Source organism: Antechinus flavipes, chromosome 1 (assembly GCF_016432865.1).
Source record: "Antechinus flavipes isolate AdamAnt ecotype Samford, QLD, Australia chromosome 1, AdamAnt_v2, whole genome shotgun sequence".
Lineage (NCBI taxonomy): Eukaryota > Metazoa > Chordata > Mammalia > Dasyuromorphia > Dasyuridae > Antechinus > Antechinus flavipes.
Window position 1 is genome coordinate 42916306 of NC_067398.1, and position 23317 is coordinate 42939622.

The 23317-nt window shown below is 40.5% G+C and overlaps 1 protein-coding gene across 10 annotated transcripts in view; it reads left to right on the forward strand.

The window, feature by feature from the left end:
- Window positions 1-23317, forward strand: part of ITPR1 (inositol 1,4,5-trisphosphate receptor type 1) — a 390069-nt gene that overhangs the window by 248608 nt on the left and 118144 nt on the right. For all 10 annotated transcript variants that reach the window (XM_051981182.1, XM_051981188.1, XM_051981197.1 and 7 more), the window contains one exon: window positions 1483-1673. In XM_051981182.1, the coding sequence (XP_051837142.1) occupies window positions 1483-1673 (191 nt within the window). The remainder of the gene's footprint in view (window positions 1-1482; window positions 1674-23317) is intronic.

The following is a 23317-nucleotide window of genomic DNA, read 5'->3' on the forward strand; positions in this document are numbered from 1 at the left end:
TGTGCGGTAGGCTAATTAGTGCTATGTGTGACTCTGGATTGCCATGTTAAATCTGCATGTTTCTGCATAACAGATTGAATATTTAACAGGTGAATTTGGGCTGTGTGGAGATGTGGGGAAGGGTTGGGTTTTTTTGGTTGTTGTCTTTTTTTTTAAAGCAGCTCATTATTTCCTTAGCATACATCCTGTCAGGGGAAAAAAAAATGCCTGTAAATATTTTCATGCAAAAGAAAGTCCTATTTTCTTCTCTAATGGAATTAGAAAATTCATAAGTTCAACAAAAATTTACTAAGTGTTTACTTCTTTTACCTAACTAGATTAAATTCTTTTCCCGTGGTATTTGAATAATCTGGTCAATTTGACTTGATTACATTCCCAGTACCCAACAAGAAGCCTTCCTGTTAACCAGAAGAGCTATGAAAAAATATCATGGGAGTATACACCAATCAGGCCTATACACACACGCTTGCTTTCCTTAAGAAGAAATAATTTTTAACTATTTTGTGATGGCCTTGACTATTTTTGAATCACAGATAATCAGATTTGGGAACTGTCGCTGACCTCAGAAGTCACTCATTCTCCAAACATTTATTAAGCTGACCCATGTGCCACACACAGTAATAGACACTAGGAATATAACAACAAAAATGGAATAGTTCCTGTCCTCAAAGAGCTTACATTCTATTGAGGGAAACAATCTGTGTCTGTGTGTGTGTGTGTATATATATATTAGTAAATATATAAAATTACATCAAAATTATTAGTATTATCATATATAATATATAAAATTAAATATAATATAAATTACAATCATCTAGTCTAACCTGCCCATTCTACAAATGAAGAAACTGAGTCTTGGAGAAGGAAAATTATTTCTTCCTTTGAGATGATGGAATAGCTTGTAAAGTGCTTAAAGATTTGCAAAGCATCACACATATGTCATCTCACTTAATCCTCCCAGTTGGCATTACTATTAAGCTCTTTTTACAGATGGGGAAATTGTGAGAGAATAAATGATTGCTTAGAGTAATATTTGCCGATTTCCAAACTGTAAATGCTCACACTGAAAATTTAACAATCTATTCTGTCCAGTTGGTGGGAGCTAGCTCCAGGACACTCCTGATTAAAATAGCTAACAGGTAGATGCCAGAATAAGATATGCTTTGTCACCTGGAACAGGAGGTTCTAGTTTGGGAGTCAGAATAGGTGAGTTTAAATCTAATTTTGCTACTTAATGCTGGCAGCTTTGGGGGAGGCACTTTTCTCCAAGCCTCTGTTTCCTCATCTGTAAAAAAGAAAAAGAAACAAAAAAAGAATCTCTGCTAGACGATCTCTAAAGTTCCCTTCTGCCACAACACTTCATTTCTAGTTTGTTTGGCTAGGTCAGCAAATACCCCAAATATTAAGAAATTGATTTTGTGTTGAATGGACTTGGGCATTGGTCTGGAGCTTCACTGTCCACATTGTGCTTCACCTTTGTAGGGGGAAGTTCAGGATCTAGTACCATGAGCAGAGGTGAAATGAGTTTGGCAGATGTTCAGTGCCATCTGGACAAAGAAGGAGCATCCAATCTCGTCATCGACCTGATCATGAACGCGTCCAGTGACCGAGTTTTTCATGAAAGTATTCTGCTTGCCATCGCGCTCCTGGAAGGCGGCAATACCACCATACAGGTAGGGAAGGCATTTGGTGGTGGGGCTGGTAAGATACAGGGGCACTAAGTGCCACTGATTTCCCCATGTCATGGAGCCATCGATATAAACTCTGCTTAAACAACAGATATGTCATTCTGAAGTTGCAGTGCGATTATTATATCTGCTTATTCTGGGTATAATCCTTAAATATAAGGATATAAATCCTTAAATAATCTGTTTCAGGCCAGTTTGATTGCCATAGTCTACCTGGCACCTTTCTGCTATTATTTCACACCCTTCTCTTTGATTTGTGCTACTCTCCTGTAATTCATATTTCTGTATCTCAGAATTTCCTCTGAAACAAAATTTAGAAAATAGATGATAATCTGATTTGAAAATGAAATTTGTTCTAAAAGAAAATGTCCCTAGCATTCAGATGAACTCATCACAAGTGACCAAAAAAAGTCAGGAATGTCTGTGTGATTTAGATTTCTTTTTTCCTCCATTTAAAAATACATACACATGCACCAGATTAGCTTCATTTCCTGAGGTTGTTACTTAAATTAATTCAAATGCCTTTACTTTCAGAATTCTATGAAACTTTACCAATTTGTGCTCATTGGGGATTTAAGTCAACACATCTAATGCTTACTGTGTGCAACGTCTTATGCTAGATGTCTAGGCTGCAAAGGCCAAAATTAAATCAAGGAGCCCAGGAGGAAAAAAGAGAACTGGGATATGTGGAAATATCAGGGAAATAGAGTGAATAGCGTCGAATTTGTCCCTTGGCGGAGCTCTTACAAGGAAGGGAGAAATTATGAAAGGGGCAGATTGAGAGGAAGGGTGAGTCCCCCAGAAAGAATGGCTGGGCAAAATTTGGGATTCTCAAATCATCTTTAGAGAAGAAGTAACTGAATGTATGGGAATGAATGAGCTTGTCTAAAGAAAAAATAGGAAAGGGCAGAAAATGGAGCTTTCTGGCATAGCCTCCTTATGGACAGGAGAAAGGAAGAAAAGAGGAAATGAAACTGAAAGGAGGGCTGTCAGATAATTAGGACATGATTCATACTGGAGGGATGGAAGGAGGAGCTAAGAGGAGCTGGTCAACACTGGCATGTGTTGGAGAGGGGACAAGGAAGATAAATACTCAAGAAAGGGAATTGGATTTAGCTATTAAGTTACTTTAAGCCTTTGAGAAAGTCATTTCAGAATAATGACAGGGATGAAACTAGATTTTAGGAGAATGATTAATTGGAGACAATGACTACAGTTTTCTCTTTCTAGAAATTTAATAGTAATGAATGTGTAAAAAAAAATTGCACATAACTGAGAAGAAACAAATAAAAATGTATTTATTTTTATAAATATAAACAAATTTAAGATCAATAAAATATATAAACATATATATATATATATACATGAAAGAAAAAGCAAAATAAAAAAAATTGAGTAGATAGAGGATGATAACTTGAGGGGGGAGTGGGACTTAAAAGAACTCTGTGACTCAGTAGAGAGTTTTGGTTTTGGACTCATGAAAACCCGAATCCAAATACAAGCTATGTAACTCTGGGTAAATATTTAACATTTTTCAAACTCAGTTCCACATCTGTAAAATGGGGATAATAACGGCTCCTACCACACAGAGTTGTTTTGAGGATTAATCATAGTAATAATAATTATCAAATTATTATAACTAAAATTTATATTGCCCTTTACAGTTTGCAAAGTACCATACTTATGTTATCTCAATTGATCTTCACAGTTATCCCCATTTTACAGATAAAGAAATTAAGGCTGACATAGGAGCCTGAGATTTGAACTTTGGTCTTCCTCCAAATCTAACTCTTTATCTACTGTGACATTTAGTTTCCTCTAAAAACCTGTACATAGCATTTTGTAAATCTTAAAGCACTATATAAATGCTAGCTGTTATTTCAGTTTAGGAGAGACCTGAACATGTTTGTATACAGATTTTGTAGTTGTTATTCGTACTTCTTTGTCCAGGACCAATTATATCACTTGGGTGATGTCTTGACTTGCTGGTGAATTGGATTTAAGTGAGCAGAACTGCACAAAGTCCTCTTGCCTCCAGTCATTGATGTCCAGTGGCAAGAGATTAGTGAAGTCAGTAGAGGGATTAAAGATGAGGAGAGGAAGAAATGATTAATGGGGCAAGTGCCAGATGAGATGGAAAGAAATAGGATTAAAAATACAAATAAAAGCGGACTCCTGCATCCTTTGAGACCAGAGGGAAAAAATGAATGGGTGGGTAAGGGCAAGGAATTATTGGGGTGTGGAGGAGATAGCCTCAGTCTTTTCAGGAAAGTAGAAACCTGTGGGGTTTGAGGTGATAGCAGGACATACAGTCCTTGCCTTTGGCAGCCCGGGGGAGGAGGAGAAAGGAGGAGGATGGCTGAGGGAATCTGAAAGGAAAGCATTTGGAATTATGTGGGGGAAAGAGTGATCCAGAATCAATCTAATAGGAATAAAAAGTGTTTAATGTGGCCTGAGTCAGGGTATTTTCATGACTTCCCAGCCGTGTTCAGGAATAAAAACGGAGGAGATGGCTGGGGGGGAATTACCAGGGTGGGGTCTGCTGAAGGGTTCAAGAATGAGGATGGCTAACTGTGGCGGCCAGAAGATGAGGGAATAAAGTAAAGGCAAACCGTGGCTAATGGCCTAAGAGAATACTGAGGAACGGAGGGAGCTGAGGTTACTTGGTAGCTGACTTCTGGGCCAACAAGATATTTCACAGTAGAGGTCCCTAAGCGACCTGTTTTAATGAAGAGTTGTATAAATGTGAGTTCTAATTAGTATGTCAATTATTTGCATATAAATGGCACTTTATTTTCAAGTGTTTTGAATACTACCACCTCCCCACAATCTTGTCTCCACTATTAATTTAGTATATCTATAAAGAGAAGATTGACTTAGAAGGGAACCTATTCTAAAGCCCTGTTCGTTATTACAAATTCCTAAGTGCAGCATGTGAATTAACAAGCTTTGCTGGAGTTTGCCACTTTTGAAGGACATTTCCCCACCCTTCAAAGTTAGGCAGTGTGGTTTAAAAAAAAAGAAAAAAAATCAATATTGAAGAACTCCCAAATTGGATGGGAGACTGAGAAGTAGCCTCATTTGGGAGAATTATAATGAAGAACTAAGGATGATTGTTGGTGGTGTTTGTTGTAAGAAGGCTGGATTTGGAGTCCGAGTACCTGGATTTCAGTCCCTGATCTCTTATTCTCTGTGTGGACTTGTCTGAATTTCTTTGTTTGCTTTTAAATGTCTCTGAAATGAGGGGATTGGATCCTAAGGTCCCTTCCAGATTGAAGAATTTTAATTCTATGAGAGTAGCCTTTACAAAGAATAACTAGCTCGATGTGTGATATCTGGTCATCATCAGTCCATATTAAAAAGTATCACATGGCTGTGATGTTCAAGAAACCTGGAGTCATGTGTTACATGGAGCACTTGGAGAATACGGACTATTTCATGACTAATGAGCCACGTGATTTCACTCTGGGTACATTAGGCACTGTACAAAGAATGATCTGGAGTATGTTTTTTCACAGTTGGTTGGTAATCATGTGGCACACCGAGGCTGGTTTTTCCCTCAAGTTTTTTATCATTTCAAGTAATTATGAATATTAGCTTCATGTTTTCACACATTTCTTACTCATATCCACATGCTTCGGTTTCAGACAAAATGCCAGGCTTGATTTACATCAATTATTATTCTTAGAGAAGGTGAAAGTATTCTGTTTTGTCGGCCAGGCTCTCCTGAGGGAGCTTGAAATAGACTTCAGGGCATGTTGTTGATTCACCAGATGGGTAGAGGTGCAGACATCTCTGAGGGTTTTTTTGATACCCTGAAGTTGTACTCTTCTGTTAGCACTTGGATTCCCCTTTCCAGATTCCTTGTGTCACTAAGATAGAACAGGATCTCCTCAGACTGATACTTCCACCTTAATCTGGCTTCAGCCCACCTCCATATTTATCCCTTACATACTCTCTCTTTCTGGAGGTAAACTGAGTCCCCAAACTTTCCTGTCACCTCACTTTGTTCCTTAACACTGGAAAGGTCTTCCTTCTACCATTCCTCCTGTCAATTCAGTTAAGCTGGCATTAATTTAACACTACACAAGGCCTGGAGTTATAAAGCTAAAATAAAACAGTCCCTGCCCTCAAGAAGCTTACACTCTACTGGGGAAAAACTGGTATACTTTACTTAGTAATTGTATTTACTATGTAAAGTAAATAAATTTAGGCAGGCTAGAGATCACTAATACCTAGGGAGATTCAGAAAGCCATATTATGGATTATTGTAGGAGGGGATACTTGAGCTGATCCTTGAGAAAAGCTAAGATTTTTAAGAGATTGAGAATGAGTGAGAGCATTTTAGAAATAGGGGACAGTCTTTGCAAAGGCATGAAGGTAAAAGAGAGAATCTTATGTCCAAAAAAGAGCAAGAAGAAGGTCACATAGAACATGTGAGTGGGGAATGATGTAGACACAGACTAGAAAAAGAAATTGGAGCTAAAATGACAAAGGACTTTTTATTTTATTTTTTAACTGCTTATTAGTATATTTTATTTATTTATTTTTAATACACATTTCTTTACGAATCATGTTGGGAGAGAAAAATTAGAACAAAAGGGAAAAACCACAGGAGAGGGAAAAAAAAAACCAAACTATAAAAAAGAAGTAAACACATCATGTGTTGATTTACATTCAATCTCCATAGTTCTTTTTTGGGATGCAGATGACGTTTTCTATCCAAAGTTTGTTGGGATTGCCTTAGATCATTGAACTTCTGAGAAGAAAGAAGGCTTTCACAGTAGATCATCCCACATTCTTGCTGATACAATGTAATCCTGGTCCTGCTCATTCTGCTCAGCATCAGTTTATGTAAATCTTGCCAGGTCTTTCTATAAAATCAGCTTGTTCATCATTTTTTATAGAACAATAATATTCCATTACCTATCTTCATATACCATAACTTAATCAGCCGTTCCCCAATTGATGAGTATCTACTTATTTTCCAATTCTTTGCTACCACAAAAATTGCTGCTGCAAACATTTTTGCACATGTGGGTTCTTACAAAGGACTTTTAAAAAGCAAACTGAAGAGCTGAAGGTCTCTTCAACTTCTTGAGCAAGGAGGTGACTGGGAGTGGAACAATGATAATCTCTCCAACGATTATTGTTACTTTAATAACTGTAGATATGTGACAGGTTGTCTAGTTTGGAGACTTCTAGAAGACTTTTTTTAATCTTTGCATCTCCGAAGATAACTGGCATTGATAATGTTCCTGAAAAGCAAGAATTGCCTTTTTTTCTTCATTTTGTACCCCACCTGCCCCTGGCACAGTGCAGTAGGTGCTTAGTAAATGCTCAGAGTTGTGCTTTGGGAATATCAGTATGGTACTCATAAATGAGAGAGGGAAGAGACAGGAGTTGGGGAGAGCACTTGAAGGCTTTTGCAGTTGTCCAAGTGAGAGGAGATGATGGTCTGAATTAAGGAGACAGCCACATGAATGCATAGGAGGGGATCCACAGGAAGGATGCTTTTGGAGGCAGAATCTATAAGACTTGGCAACTGGTTAGAATGGGAGGTGTGGATGGGTGAAGGCAGGGATGACTCCAGGCTTATGAATATGGGTTATTCCAAGTAAAGTGGCACTTTGGAAAGAAATAGGGCAGTTCTGAAGAGGGATGTCTGAGGAAAAGGCAATGAGTCCTGATTGGAAATGTTGAGTTTGAGATGCCTTTAGCCCACATGCATAGAGAGAAATTATAGACTAGTGGTTATGGGGTACTGGAATTCAGGAGAGAGATTAGGTTTACTCTATAGGATCTTTGAAAACTAGTGACATAGCAAGAGAAAGGAAAGATATGATGTGGATCCCTTTGCTGAAAAATCTTGCAGATTGGAGAAAAACAAGAAGCACCAAGACAGCAGGAGAGCTTTCTGGATTAACCTCGTTTCCTTATTGTAAAGAGGAGAACTCCATATGTGAGTTGCCACTTGATTTGAATTAAAAGCCACAATTGTGACAATTTAGTTCAGAAATTCATTCAGAAGAATGAGGAAGAGTAACTCACGACCCTATCATCTCTTCCCCATCACCCTGACACACAAAACGGCAATAGGAAAGGAGATCTGCTTGTGGCCACGTGGGCCTTCATGGAGTTACAGGTTGATTATATAATAAATGGTAGGGGGGGAAAGCATACAGGGAAAAAAAAAAAAAAACTGCTGACCTCTGAATAGAGAGCTTTTCTTATCTAAAGAGATCCCTTTTCAAATCATATTTATGCTTAATCCCACAGGGCTTACAACATTCATTCAGCAAACATTTATTAACCACCTACTTTGTACAGTTCAGTAACAAACATGTATTAAGCACTTACTATATTGTGGGTGGGGGGAGAATACAAAATGAAGAAGAAAAAAGACAAACTTGCTTTCCAGGAACATTATAGAATGCCGGCTACCTCTGGAGATGCAAAGATTTTTTTAAAAGGCCCATTCCTGGCCTTCTAGAAGTCTCCAAACTAAACAACGTGTCTCATCTCTCCAATTACTCAAGTAACAGTAATAGTTGGAGAAATTATTTCTTTGTCCCACTCCCAGTTTTTCCCTTGGCTATAGCCAGGTCAGTGTCTGTGGAAGTTAAAAAGATTAGAGAAAAGACAGGGAGGACTCTGGAAAGAAAGGTTGGAAGGAAGGTGAGTCTTTATACATGGGCTAGATACAATTGTGCTCTCAAATATAAAAATATAGCCTCTGAAATTCAGGTCAGAGAAGCTTCATGGATGGAATAAAAGACAGGCAAAGTCAATAGCGGATTTCTCTTTTCTTGAAGGGTGATGTTCTCCCCCCAGAGACACGGATCACATCCTTTCTTTGTCTAGTGAACCATTTAAATAAGGATGTGGTCATTTGGGCCTGGCTTCTCACTAAACTTCCATTGCTCAGACCATGAAGTCTTCCATATTTGGAAATGCATGTGTGATGCAACACCGAATTTGGCAACTCCAGAAGCTTGAGAGGGAATTTGCCTACTCATTTTCATAATGTCTCAGATCTTGCCGGAAGATCTAGGGGGAATTTAGATTACCTTTCCAAAGAGTGTTTTCTCACTCACCTTAACCATATTCCTAGCTCTTCTAGCCCAACCCTGGCTTTCAAAATCAAAATAATAAATGAGAGTGGATCACACACCCAGGTGACATCTTTGGGAGCAGTCCGGATCTGAACAATGTTGTTGTTACTGTGATTCATCCCCCAAACACACAAAAAAGGTTGGGGTGGTTGTGGCTCTTGGTGATCTCCGAATGACGTAGGAACTTGACAAATTTTCTGACCCTTAAATGGAGCTTACATTTTTTTTTCCTTTGTTTTCTTAAAGTATAAAACTTCCTCCATCCAACTGTCTTCACTTCTCCCTGCCCCCTCCTGCCAACCCCCAAAAGAAATCTTTAGTTTCCATTTGACGTTTTGCAGTAAGTGGGAAACTGTAAAATAAGCATTTGCTTATGAATTAATTTTTGGCATGCAGCTAGTTTAGCAAACCTCATGGCACTTTCACATCCGTCCCATGCATTCTAGCCAACATCTTGTGTTCTTTCCCTTTTAAGTTGGTGCTTCCAACAAACCGGAATAGATACTTCCATTCCCCTTTTTTTCCCTTCCCAGAGGGTAGCATCTCTGTTTCCCTCCAGGTGGGGGTGGGAGGGAGGGATAACTTGGGACCCAGCATTCAGCAAATGCAGATGTATATGTATGTGTTAACAGAGCTTCATTTATCAACTTAAGGGGGTGGTTTTTGTTTTTTGTTTTGTTTTGTTTTTAAGTTTTGACTAATTGTTTCTGCTTCCAAGAGTACACTAAGGTCTTATATATGAAATGGTTCACTGCTGTCTAGAACTCAGTGTTAGGCAGACTACTGGGCTGGAGACACACCCAAGAACAAACTCTTTCCCCCACATACATATCTGAAAATGGAAAATAGAAGGAAAAAAACTGCCTTGCAAGTCTAGCTAACTCAGCTGGGGAGAGCTAACTGAAGGATGCTTGCCCCAGAGCCCTCTTACTTCTGAAGATTGCTTAAAGAAATCGGATGAGAAATGAAGGGGATTGGTTTCTTGCCCATCCATCTCTTCATATTCCAGACTTGTAAAATAAACCACTGAATAAATGACCAGAGGGAGTTCTGGTGCCATTTAGCCCATAGGTGGAGGATTTTCTTAATGGAAAATTGGATTTCACTTGGCAGCAGAGAGGAGTACAGTTTGTAGGGAGGGTCAATCTTCAGTCGATATGGCAGCCACCTCCAGACGGGTGAATGATGGGTGCAGGGGCACATGACATCAAGGGATGGATTGGGTTTTTTTTTTTGTTTTGTTTTGTTTTATTTTGTTTTGTTTTGTTTTTTTGGCAGAGGATCCTGAAATGAGTCATCTCTAAGTGGTGTGTTCTAACCTCAGGTTTCATCCATGTGGGAAATGAATTTAGCCAGCAGTGAACTAAGAAGTCCATTTTTCTTATTGACATTACGGGGATTTATTTGAGAAGCTCCCATTAGAATAAATTTAAATCTCCTGGGCAACACCCAAGCATATTAGCTGGAGACTAGATCCATATGTTCAGGCAACAATAACTGGAATCCCATTGTTGTTTCGGTTTAGTAGAGATTTAGAAAGCAAACCTTCTCTGGTAAGCTGCTTTTGTTAGGAGCCTAGAATTCTAGACCTTGAAGGAAGTGATTTGGAGAGCATCTAGTCTGAGGGAGCTTAATTTAGGATCCATAAACATAGTTTTTAAAAACATTTTTATAACTATTTCATTATAATCAGTTACCTTTGTGGACCTATATATTTCATATTACACATATGAAAACATTATTCTTAAAAGAGGTCCATCGGCTAAAGCAGACTGGGCCACAGGGTCTATTTCACAAAAAGTTTGAGAACTCTAATTCTAGATTTTGGTCCCTTATTTTACAGATCATAATCATATAGATTCTGATTTCAGTTGTCCTGATCCTCTCGTGCATGAAATTCATTCAAACAATGCATTTTTAAAATATCTTGAGGTGGAAAAGAAGAGTTTTCATTTTTATATCAATATTCTTTCTTCCTCCCATCAAAGGATCATTTTGTTCCTTTCAAGCCTCATTCATGCTTGACAATGCTTATTGTCCCAAACCTCTCTTGTTTCTGTGCTTCCTTGAACCAGTTCAGAACTAGAACATAAAAAAAACCTGGATATACTATTATTAGTCTATAAGCATTTTGAAAACAGGGGCTATCTTTGTAATCTTTAGCACAGTGCTTGGCACATGGGAGATACTTAAGAAATGTTTATTAACTGACTTACTGATGGCACCAGGAATTAAAAGCCAGTAGTACTATGTACAAACAAGCTTTACAAGGGGGAAAAAAATGGGGATAATCTCAAAAAAGCTCTAAGTATTAAAGGGGATCAAGAAAAGTTTGTTAGAGAAGGGGGTATTTTAACTGGCACATGGAGGAATCCAGGAGGCATTAACACTCATTATAGATAAATGAAAGAACAAAATTTCAGTCCAGTAACTTTTTCATTTTAAATACTTCCTTGCCCATGCGTTTATACTTAAGTATCTTCAAGAATGGATCTACTGCGCCTTCATGAACATGGAGTGTTGTCAGCTGAAGGCAATTTGGAGAGAGCATGCAAGTGAAAGCCAGGAATTGGGGAGTTAATTCGATTCTTCCTTCTCCTCCCAAGTGGAGACGATGTGGCTCTCACTGGCGTGTTCTGATCATCTTCTGATGGTGGAAGAGACTATCCCTTGACCCTCACTTGAGGACTTAATATCAGGGAAGCTAAGAAATGTCAGGTGAGCTAGAGGTGGCTAATTTTCTTGATTTTTTTTTTTTTCTCCATATGATTACAGTTTCTACCCAGATGATTTGAATATTTGTTCTGAAGGCCTAGAAGGAAAGGTGTGAGTTGCCACACATGAAATCCAAGCTGTTAGCACTGAGAAAATGTTCGGTAGCCAAGGTAATCTAAATCAGATCGAGAAATATGAGGTCCTGGAAGTTGAGAAGATGGGGAAGCTTATGTTACAATCTTTCCCCTTTCACACCCAACCCCCAGTCTTCCTTTTTCTTTTCTGAGCATCAAAGCATACCATTTCAACAGAACCCTGTGAGCTCACCATGTCTAGTTTTTAAAATATCATTATGGAGTGCCATGAGAAAAGCATTTTGAAGGGGTCCAACCCAATGCAACAAGCATTTGTTTAGGATCTGTTATGTGTAAGAAACTATACTGGGAACACAAAGGCCAAGCAGAATAGGCCCTGACCACAAGGAGCCTATATTCTACTGGAGAGAACAATGTGCATTTTGAATAAGCAAGTTACCCATAAAGCAGATCTTGGTTTTTAATATATTACTGGAGACCTTTGGGAAAATACCAGATTTTTAGGAGTGACATGAAACTGTAAACAGATTATCATTTCTTTCCATCTTGAGATCCAGTTTCAGATTCCCATTATTATCCCTCAAGTCTTCAGGCTCCTGCACAAATCAGGACTCCATGAAAGGTTCCCAAACTCCTCCAATTCATCCTATTATTTTGACATTCATGATTGTACTAATTTATTCCCATTTGATGGAAATTCATCAAACTTTCTTATACTAGATTATAAGCTCCTTGAGGACAGGACTGAAACTTTTTTCCTATTACCCCCAGCACCTTATAGTATTAGAAATAAGGAGCTGAGTAGGGAGGAAAGAGAGACAGAGACACAAAGATAGAGGCGGAGAGAGAGAGTTGACACTCAGGTTCTTGACTAATGGAGGAGAGAAAGTCCTTTGCAGTTAAAGAATTTTAATTAGTCTCCTGAAATTTTAGCCAGATGTGAGCCATCTTCCTTTGCTAGGGAATTAGGAACTAAGGAAGAGAGAATGTGATTATTTTTAAATATGTGCACTCAGTTCTGAGAAGTCCTCTGTCTTCTCAGAGAGGTTTTTTTTTTTTTTCTTCTTGCTTCCCCTTTTGATCCTCTCCAGTTTTCCTCCCCCTCTCAAGTTCCAAGTGCTCTATTTGTCTAATTTGGAAGGATGAGTAAAATGAGTCATTCTGTTCTTAGGAGTTCTACCTCTCTGGCTCACACCTTTGACTCCAGGGGAACGTAGGCATTCCACTCCAGGCTTTTGATCTGGAAGCACATTTCAGGCAGCTCTACCCAGGGGCTTGTGAACTATTATATTCTGTTCTTTACTCAGGGCTGAACCTGGTGCTATTTCTGGGTCTCCTATAAAGCAGGATTTCCTAGTGATAAATGTAAGATTCTCAGGATTTAGGCAGTTAATCTTTTTTTTTTTAAGGGGAAAGGGGGTAACACTAGTCCTGAACTATGATTTCATCCATGCAGAGGACTACCAATGTGAACATTTCCTCCACAAATGAATAATTCTTCTATAAGAAGATTTAAAATCTTCCCTAACTTTAAGAAATTATAAAACTCTTGTCTGAAGGCACTGAGAGTTTAGGTGACTTGCCTATGTTTGATAAATATCTGAAGGAGGATTTGAATTTAGATCTTCCTAAGACCAGTCCATAGCCAGCCATTCTCTCTGAAGTTGTGCTTTAATGTCCCAAACTGCTAAATAACTAAGAATACTTTATTATCCATTCATAGCACTAGAGAACTCCTCATTTTGTGGGTGAGAAAATTGAGGCCCCAGAGAGGAAATGATTTTAGACACATTTAGTCTGAGTGAGATCGACATCTCAGAACAGGAGTTAATAATCTAGACCGAGCATCGTGGGGTTAGGACAAAGGCAGTTGTCTCCAAACTGTGTACTTGCTCTTCCTGAGTGGAACGGCAATAAGTGCACTGCCTCTAGGGTCAAATTCCTCTCCTGATGTTTCCAGCATGTATGATCTTGAAAGACTGTTTAAACTTCTTGGCCCTCAGTACTCTCACTTCTAATATGAGGAAACTGAGAGGTCACAGAGTGAAATGTCCAAGGTACAAGGGTAAGTAGAAGATGCAGGATTTGAGCTTGTGCAAGCAAAGCCAAAGCCAGCTTTCATTCTATGTTGCCCCGTGGCCCTGCAGGAGGCAATGCAACACAATGCTTTCGGAATTGACATTTTCTTCTACTGTTATGATTGGATGATATAATATTAATTTTTTAGCAGTTTGAGATATTAAAACCCAGCTCATGAAAGAATGAGTATTTCTAAGAAATGACCTTTTTATTTTTATATCATTTTTTTAAAGAGGCAATTGGGGTTAAGTGACTTGCCAAGAATCACACAGCTAATAAGTGTTTGAGGCTGAATTTGAACTTGGGTCTCCCTAACTCCAGAGCCAGTGTTTTTTCACCATGCCATCTCACTGCCCTGAAATGGTCTTTTTTTAATATATCACAGGGCAAGGATTATATACAAACAGTTCTGTTCCAAATTCAGGGCTTATCCTCCCAGTTTGGAGATTTTTTTTTTTTGCATTATTGTATTTATATTTACTCTGAGACTTTATCAATAGCTTCCCAATATTCTACTTCAGTAGAGTGAGAAGAAGAAAAGGTCAAAGTCACATCCAACATCATAAGTAACATAAGTAAGGGAAGTTAGTCTCTTGGGGAAAGTATTGGGTTTGGATTTTGAAGGCCTGCACTTTTACTTGGCTTTGCCATTGACTTTGCCCTTAGGTACGCCACTTAATCTAAGCCTTGGTTTCCTTCTATGCAGAGGGATAGGTTTTAGGCTAGATGAGCTTTAGGGGCTCTTTCAGCTCCCAATCTAGGCTTTGGTGATCTTGATTTGATGGCTATTTACATAGTTTTCTTCTCCCCTGTTGCACAGAAGGTAGTTCTTGGGTCTCTTGAGTGTGTAGTTTCTTTTTATTTTTTAAACTTTTAATAGATGACCTTATATCTAAGGGCATCCCTCCTTTCCTCAAGAAGGAAAGTCAGTGTATTTATTTGGAGTGTACAGACTTCACCGTTCTGTGTCTGTGCGTTGGCTCCTGCCATCACAGCCAGTGAATGACAGGAGGAAGTCATGAAAAACTCCTTCCTTTAGCCCTGGAGTCTCATTTGTTAAATAAAAATGACGTGTGCCTATATATGCCGTTTCATGTCTCCAGAGTTTCGGGTTTCCCATGTCTTGGGAAAAGTTAATAGAGAGTAAACTCCTTTACATAACTTTCTCTCCATGGAGACTGAGGTCAGCTCCTTTAATTAGGACTTTTATAAAAAGTTAGATTATACTACTAACAGTTTTTCTCTTCAGTCAGGAGAAACATATGTTCTGTTGCATAGTGTATCAGGGATTGTAAAGAGGCATAAAAATGTTCCTGTGCTGGAGTCTTTCAAAGTCCTGACTACTCCCAGTTTCTCATCCAAACTTAGCTGAGAAAGGCCTGTTCTTCTCCCAGGTGAAGTGAAGCAGTTTCACCCTTTTTTGCTGTTGATTAAGGGAGGACACCATTTGATGTGCCGTGTCCAGTGAATCCAAATGTTGCTTATTTATTTATATGAGGGAGGCACAGATGGTCCCAGTGGGGACATGTTCCCACTCTGATGGAGACTCTGCTTGATTGTCCTTTGCTTTTGTTGTTGATTTTTTTAGGGCAGACTTGTTAAGTGACTGTAATAGGGTTCTCCGTCCTAGTAGAAGGAAAGCAGTAGACAATGGGGTTTGGAGCCAGGAAGGTCCAAGTTCAAATCCTGCCCATGAAACTGTGTTTCAGTCTATCTACTAAATCATACATGATGATGATGATGGTGCAGGACTGAGGCTAGACAGGTGATTTCATTAATATAGGGAACTTCTAGGTGAGGAAATTCCTTGCAAGGTAAGCACCTTCTCTGCAACACATAGTCTTACAGGCAGAGTTTCATGGTCCAAGCCTTATAATCTATCCACTCTATCACACTGCTTCTCCATTAGTTGTAACAACTAATATTTCCATAACAATTTTAAATTTTCAAAGTCCTTTCCATATTCATCTATTTGGGGGAGGGAGTTCCCCCCCAGTCATACAAACAGACCTTCCCTTCAGAAGAAAGAAAACTTCTTACCATCAATAGTGCCCCTATCACAGATCCTTATAATAAAAGAAAATACCCCAAACACTTAGTCATTATGTCACCCTGGGCAAGTCCCTTGACTTAATGTGTCCAGTTTCCCCATCTGTAAAATGGGGATAATAATAGTACCTTCCTCCTAGAGTTATTCTTGAGGCTTAAATGAAATAGCATATGTTCAGTACTTTGCAAACCTTAAAGCAGTGCTGTCAGATGAAAATAGGGAAGCCTTATATTGACTGAGAAAATCACAAAATTCACAGCATTGGCTCTGTCGTTTGGTGTTTCTATTTATTTTGTTAAACATTTCCCAATTACAGTTTAATATGGTTCTGCCCATATAGTGAGTTTGACACCCTTGCTTTAGAGCATTATATAAATATAATTTTTAAAAAAATAATACTTCTATCTGCTCATTTCAGATAAGATGATATCGTGGTCTTCCATGAGTCTGTAAAGCCGATAGTAAACAACTTTACACCTCTGTCCTGAGATTCCTAAACATTGTTTTCCTCAGGAACCATCTCATTTTTAGAATTTTGTTTGGGATCCTTGAAGCTATGGCTGAAAAGAGGAAAGGTTTGGCCCGCCTTTGCCCCCAGATATCTGGGAACCCTGCTATGAATTCCAGTTAGTCGATTGTTGGGCCAGTTGTATGTATGTCTTCTATTTACAAGAGGAAGTATCCAGTTTAATTTTATTTTCACACTCAAAGTCCAAGTGTTAAGAGAACATGATGTTTCAACACTCCCTCAGTCATCAGCTAGGGAGCGGAGGTTGTATATTTTCACATACGGTTTTCTGAGTATATTTCTACATTTGTTACCTGGCAACATGGTTGCATTGGGACATAGGGAATTATTAACTCCTACTAGATCCTCACTCTTCAGAGTTATAGAAAATAGTTCTCACTTTCTGAGGAAAGAAATTCAGACTTTAGAGACTAGAAAGTGAAAGGAATAAAAAGAACCAGCCTCTGAAGTTTAGATACAAGACTATAGTTCCATAGTTTCAGCTCTGGCTGTATGATCGTATGTAAGTCACTTGATATTATCAGGATTCCTCTTGTATAAAATGGAGGTCTTGAATTGTCATCTCTAAGGTTCTTTCTATCTGTAACATGCCATGATTTTGTGAAACCTCAAAGAAAGAGGATGAGTCAACAAACATTTATTAAGTGCCTACTGTGTGCCAATTATACAAATTATACAAAGACAAAAATGAAAGTTTGTACTTGAGAAGCTTTCACTCTACAGAAAGACCTCATCTATTTTGATAACTGAAGCATTCAGGTCTCTAGTAATGGGATGTCTACAAAGGAGATCCAGAGGGCAGAAAGTAGAAGATAAAAAGAGGCTTCCTTTCAGGACAATCTTCATCATCAAATATCCAGCATTTATTAAGCTCTTACTGTTTGCCAAAGGTGGTGATGGACTAAGGTGAAACATTTCCTATCCTTGAGGAACTCTTAGTCTAACATGGAATGACATGTACATAGTAGGGGATTTTCAAAGTGCAGAGGAGGTGATTGGGGCTTAGAGACAACCACCCCAGCAGCCAAGGGCTCAGGAAAGGCTTCTTGTGGAATGGGCCCTGGAAGCTGGGCCTTGAAGGAAATTAGGGACCCGAAGCAGTGAAGAGAGGTCTCAGTCTGGGGCCTGGGACTGTCTCCGAGTGGAGCGGGCTCCCCTCAGAGGCCAGATGACTGGCAGATGCTCCGCCGTGAGGACTGTTTTTCAGGTCTGGGTTGGCCTTTAGAGGCCCTTCCCCGAACAACGAGATTCTGTGGTTCCGAGTTTTGAGGATGAGATGGGTCTGCATTTCTGTTGTCTTGCATGAAGAAGTCAGGAGAGTGACCCACCAAGCGCCCTCCTCTGATTTAATCTCTTCCACACAAAAAGCAGGCGTGCCATCTGCGGCATCCCTGGTGGGCACCGGGGGCCGTTCAGGAGGGGCTGCTGCTTTCTGGGGCTTGTCAGAACTAAAGCCGTGGAGTCTCTTGCGCTGATAACATCTCCCAAAAGGGAGCATTCCCTGGGATTCATGGGATAAATATGTTGCCAGAGGATCCGTAAGCCATTGTAGTTTACAAGCCACTCAGCACGTACAGGTTAATCATGAAACGAGGGTGGCGAAAGTGCTTAGTAGTCATTCCTGTAACCCAGCACATGCCGCCTCCCCCCAATCTGTCCCAAGGCCAGAGAGTCTGGGAAGGGAGGAAATCCTTTCCATTGTTCCAGGGAGGACGGAGCTTGGATCAGGCTCAGAATATGGCCTGTAATTTCTTCTGTGCCGTGGGTGTGACACATGGTCCTTGGAGGAGTTTCCTTAATTCCACTGGACTTCTTTCGCCTTTCTTTGAATTCTCAGCATTTATCTTGGTGTCTGGCACATAGAAGGTGATTAATAAATGCTTATCGACCTGACATCCTTAGCTATAAAAATTAAGAATAACCGAGTGCTCCTAAAGAAGCAATGAAATCAAATGGAATGAACCTTAGCTTTGAAGTCAGAAATCCTTGTTTCTGCCACTAACTGGATGTGTGGGCCTTGGGCAAATCCGGGGGCCCCTCGGAGCATCCGTTTCCTCCTCTATACAGTAGGAATAATACTTGTACTATCAGCCTTACAGGGTTTGAGTGGGTAATAGAGTATTCTAAAGGTGGTGGTTGTTTTTTTTTTTTAAGCCCCTTTCTAATTGTATACTAGAGATGCTGGTTCTGGAGTCAGGAAAACAAATTCAAATGTGGCCCCAGACAGAAATTTACTAGTTGTGAAACCCTGATCAAGTCATTTAATCCCAACTGCCTCAGTTTCCTGATCTGTAAAATGAGCTGGGAAAGGAACTGGCAAACCACTCTGGTATCTTTGACAAGAAGACCCCAAATAGGATGATGAAGAGTTGGCAATAACTAAAATGACTGAATAACCACAAAACAGATGTTGAGTAATTACTGTGTCTGTTTAAATATCTGTGCAGGATATTAATTTTAAATTTTATAACAGTCAGAGACTTAAAGCAGGATGAGACCTTGGAAGCCATCTAGTCTGATCCACTCATTTTACAAATGAGGAAACCGAGTCTAGAAGAGATGAAAGACACTTGGCCATAGTCACAATAGGGAAAGTCAGAGGCCGGATCTGAATCCAGCTTATCCAACCCCAAATTCGGGGCTCTTTTCAGCCGTTCCACGGTGCCTTTGAGCAGATTTCTTTGAATAATCTTTCCAAAGGCATAAGGCGGCATTATTCCGAATCCCCCCCTTTTTCTATCGAACGGTGCCGTCGCCGATCCAGTTGCCATTAAGAGAGATCAGCAGCCGACTTGCCGACCTCCACCAATGTCTTCCAAGCAGCCAGCGGGTCCCGGCTGTGGCTTTGCCCCAGAAAGGGAGGGAGACTGGCACCTGGGAGCTCGGAGCCTGGCCACGTGCCCTCGGTGCCCTTAACTCGGAAATCTAGAGCCTGCTGTTTAAACTTTTAAGATGATCCCTAACTGTCTGAAAGTCATCAACAGGCAGGCAGAGGCCGGCTATTCACGAGAAACAGGGTCATGGCGCATTTTTTCTTTTCTGTAAGCACAGGAATCAACAAAGAGATGTTATATAACATCTATTTATATCCTCCTTGCTCACTAGCTGCAGGCATACAGGAGTAGCTGAGAAGGGAATTTAATGAGCTCTCAGTTTGCTCACCTTCCTGAGCTGGTAAGAGCCAGCTCCTTCTGAAGTGCGTCAGCAATGAATCTGCCTGTGGGTGGGTGCTGGGGGGTAGGTGGACTGGCTGGTTGCTATGGTTTCCTTTAATTCCCCTGTCTCTCAAAGATCTCACTTGGTTTTTTTTTTTTTTTCCTTTTCTCCCTTCTTCCGTCCCTCCCTTTGGCTCTCCCTTCCCCCTCACCCCCCCCCCCCCTTTTTTGGAGTCTGTAAACTTCCTTCTTTCTCACACCTCCTCCTAGCTCTTGGATTGGCTCAGGGAAGCCAAATGTTTGTTCCTTCCCATCCCGGCCTGGAATTATGACCTCGGGACAGTCTCCCCCCCCCCCCCCCCCATCCCCCGCCACCCCTGGCGATGCTCTGAAAACCCAGCCTTTCCCTAGAACGATCCCACTAATTCATCATTATGGAAGAGATGTAGTCTGTCCAGAATTAAAACCATTTAGCTCCCAACCAAAATATCTCTATTTTTTTTAAACTTTTCACAAAACACGATGTATGATTCTAGCTGTGTTAGGAATGTCCTTTTGTCTTTTTTTTTTCTTTTTTCTTTCCCTTAGGATCTCTCTTAACGGCAGATAATATCAGCTGCTTATTGTAATAGGCCTCCTGTATTGATAATCATCCTATATAATCTCCAGATCCTGAGGCTTCTTAGTGGAAGCAATGAATAGATCAAACATAATTGACCCATGGGGGTAATTCCAGAGCTGAAATGGGACTCCCGGGTACTCCCCAAAGGTTTGTGGATTAAGGGTGGGGGGTGGAGGGGAAAGTCACACAGGTGGCCCCAGAGTGACTAGTGGATGGAATCCACAATGGGGAATGAGATGGGCTCACCTGCATCTCTGCTGCTTGGGTGGTTGCCACAGAGATCTCTGGGATGGCGCCAACAGTCCTGTTCTCACCACATTTTAAAAGGATAGGTAGAGTTAGTAATGAAATGTTCTTGGAGTCAAACTGTGGGGAAGGCTAATAATAAGTAAGTCTAGAGAGAACTTTAAAAAAAAAAAAAGGCAAGCTTGCCCAGAATTGAGCGCTAGTTAATAGCAGTAGCCTGTTGGAATAATCAAAGGCAAAGCCCACTGACTTCCCCTTATTAACTTCTAGTGGAGACATCTGGGTAAAATTTCCCCAGATTCCAGACCCAGTATGTAATCTTTTTCCCCCTCTGAAGGGCTAAGGGACTTTCCCTTTGGAAACATTCCAACGTTGTCAACTCCGTGGCTGAGAATATTTTCTGATTAGGAGCTAGCTGCCGGTACCGTGGTTCTGGATCAGGGTGGGGGATTCTCCCATATTAAAGAAAAGGAAGCGTCCAGAGCTGGCCTTTTCCAGTGGACATTATCTCATGCAGCTTTCTACAGAGGAACATCCAGACCAAAGCTCACATTTTCTTTTTGCTCTTTTCAAAGTAACGGGCGAGTTCTTGATGTTTCCACCAAGTCCCAGAGGAAAGAGGTTATAAACTTTTTATCCAGCTGTCCAAGAAGCTGAGAGGGGTGTGGTTCCCAGAGTTATCACAGTTCCTCATACCAGATCTCTCCCTCCCTTTGGATTCAGGCTAAAAAAAATCTCCTTTTTCTTTTCTGTCACCCATGAAGTAGAATTGGCTTCAGCTGACCTCCCAGACTTTTTTTCTTTTTCTTTCTTTCTTTCTTTCTTTCTTTCTTTCTTTTTTTTTTTTTTTTGTGAAATCTGTTTTTATTAGCCTGCTCTCCACACATGTCTACAAATGATGAAGCCAGGAGCCTGTAATTAGCCAGTCTGGGAAGAGAAGCCAAGCTGTTGGATGGGAAGCAAAATGATCAGTTTGCCTGTTTCTTAGTTAACAATGCATGGAGAGTCAGGGCGAGGGCCCAGCTAACTGGCTGGATTCATGTGTCCCCGGCCCCCAGGGTGACCTGCCGCCTACAAGAATCACACAGACCAAGACATGCGAGCAGAGTCCGATAAGCCTGGGGAAAACGAGAAGCCCAGGGCAGCTCCCCCGGCTCACAGGCCTGGTTTCCCACTTGGCAGCAACTTGAGCCTTCCCCCAGAGACAGGGCTACCCCCGCGAGGGGCAAGGGGGCAGCGGGAAGAGCTCAAGAGGCTGCCCTGGCCCCTGAGCATCTATGGGCAAGTTACCTACCCCTGCTCAACCTCGATTCCTCACCTGGATTGTGGGAATGATGATGATACCTGAAAGTGACCTAAGGAATCCCTTAAGACACTTTTTTAAAGTTATCATTTCTTTAAAAAAAAGTTTATTAATTAAAAAAAAGTTATTATTTCTACCTTGAGAGCAGAGATTGCCTTTTGCCTTTATTTCCTAGTGCTTAGCACAGTATCTGGCTTAGATACTCAGTGCTTAATAAATGTTTGTGGGGTGTGTGTGTGTGTGTGTGTGTGTGTGTGTGTGTGTGTGTCTTAACAGCTCTCTCTTTGTCTGGCTCTCTATCTCTGCTTGTGTCTCTCTGTTTCTGTCTCTTTCTGTCTCTCATTCTCTCTGTCTGCTTTGGTCTGTCTCTGTTTCTGTCTGTCTCTCTCTGTCTACACACACACACACACACACACACACACGTGTCTATACATACACGTATACAAACCGACTTGTGACTTCATTCACAGAAAATTCACAAGATGAGGAAACTCTCCCACATACAGGTCAGCATCTTCTCGGTGACTCATTCCTAGAGACTTGCCCAATGCACTGAGAGATTCAGCCCCCGTAGAGCCAGCATGTAGCCACGTGACCTTGGATCCCAGGGGCAGTTCTCGAATCCAGGGCCCGGCTTCAGGTCTTTTTCTCTAATCACTGTTCCAAGATAAGGCTTCCTCCCAGCCCCTCCTCCTCCTTCCATTATCTCACCTTCTCTTCCTTCCCTCCCTCCACCCCCACACAGATGGTGTTGTCTATACAACTCTGGATCTAATCAAGAGGGCCCAAGTTCAGATTTAGTCTCTAGTCACTTAAGCTCTTTCAACCTCAGTCTCTTTAACTGTAAAATGGACAATAATAGAACCTACTCCCAGAGTAAAGGTCTAATGAAATAATAATGGTAAAGTGCTTTCACACAGGCCTGACACATAGTCAGTCCTATAAAAACATCAGCTGTTATTATTATCGTTATGTCCCTCCATTTATATACATGCACTATTTACATACACATACACATATTAAAGTGTGTGTATATAGACACGCCCTCTGTCTATCAGCATATATATATATATGTGTATATATATATATATATATATATATATATATCAGCACTTTCTGATCAAGTTCACAGTAACTGGAAATAGTAATTCCATCAGTGAAAATTCCAAGGAGCCTGCATCAGAAGGGCTCACCTGCATCCCTCCTACTCGGGAAAGATTTCTGGAACGGTACCAGCAGTCTTGTTCTCTCCACAGCAGAGGCGTCTTGGAAGAATTGTATAGGTTGTATATGTGGGTGGATAGATGCATGTAAGTATACACACACACACACACACACACACACACACACACAGAGAAGCTCAGATAAATGTCTATGTTTTGTTTAATTGTATCTAACGCTTCAAGATCTCATTCAGGGTTTCTTGTCAGAGATACTGGCGCAGTTTCCTTTTCCAGCTCATTTTACAGATGAGGAAACTGAGGCAAACATGGTTAAGTGACTTGACCAGGGTCACACAGCTAGTAAGTGTCTGAGGCCAGATCTGAACTTGGATCTTCCTGCTTCTAGACCTGGCAGGATCCCCTGTATCACCTTTACAGTCCTCAAAAGTTGTCTGTTCAATAAAAAGTGACGTGTAGCCCAGCTTGTGTCCATCAGAGTTGAGACTCAAACTCACGTTTTTGTACTCAGAGGCTACTCTCTACCTACTATACCATGT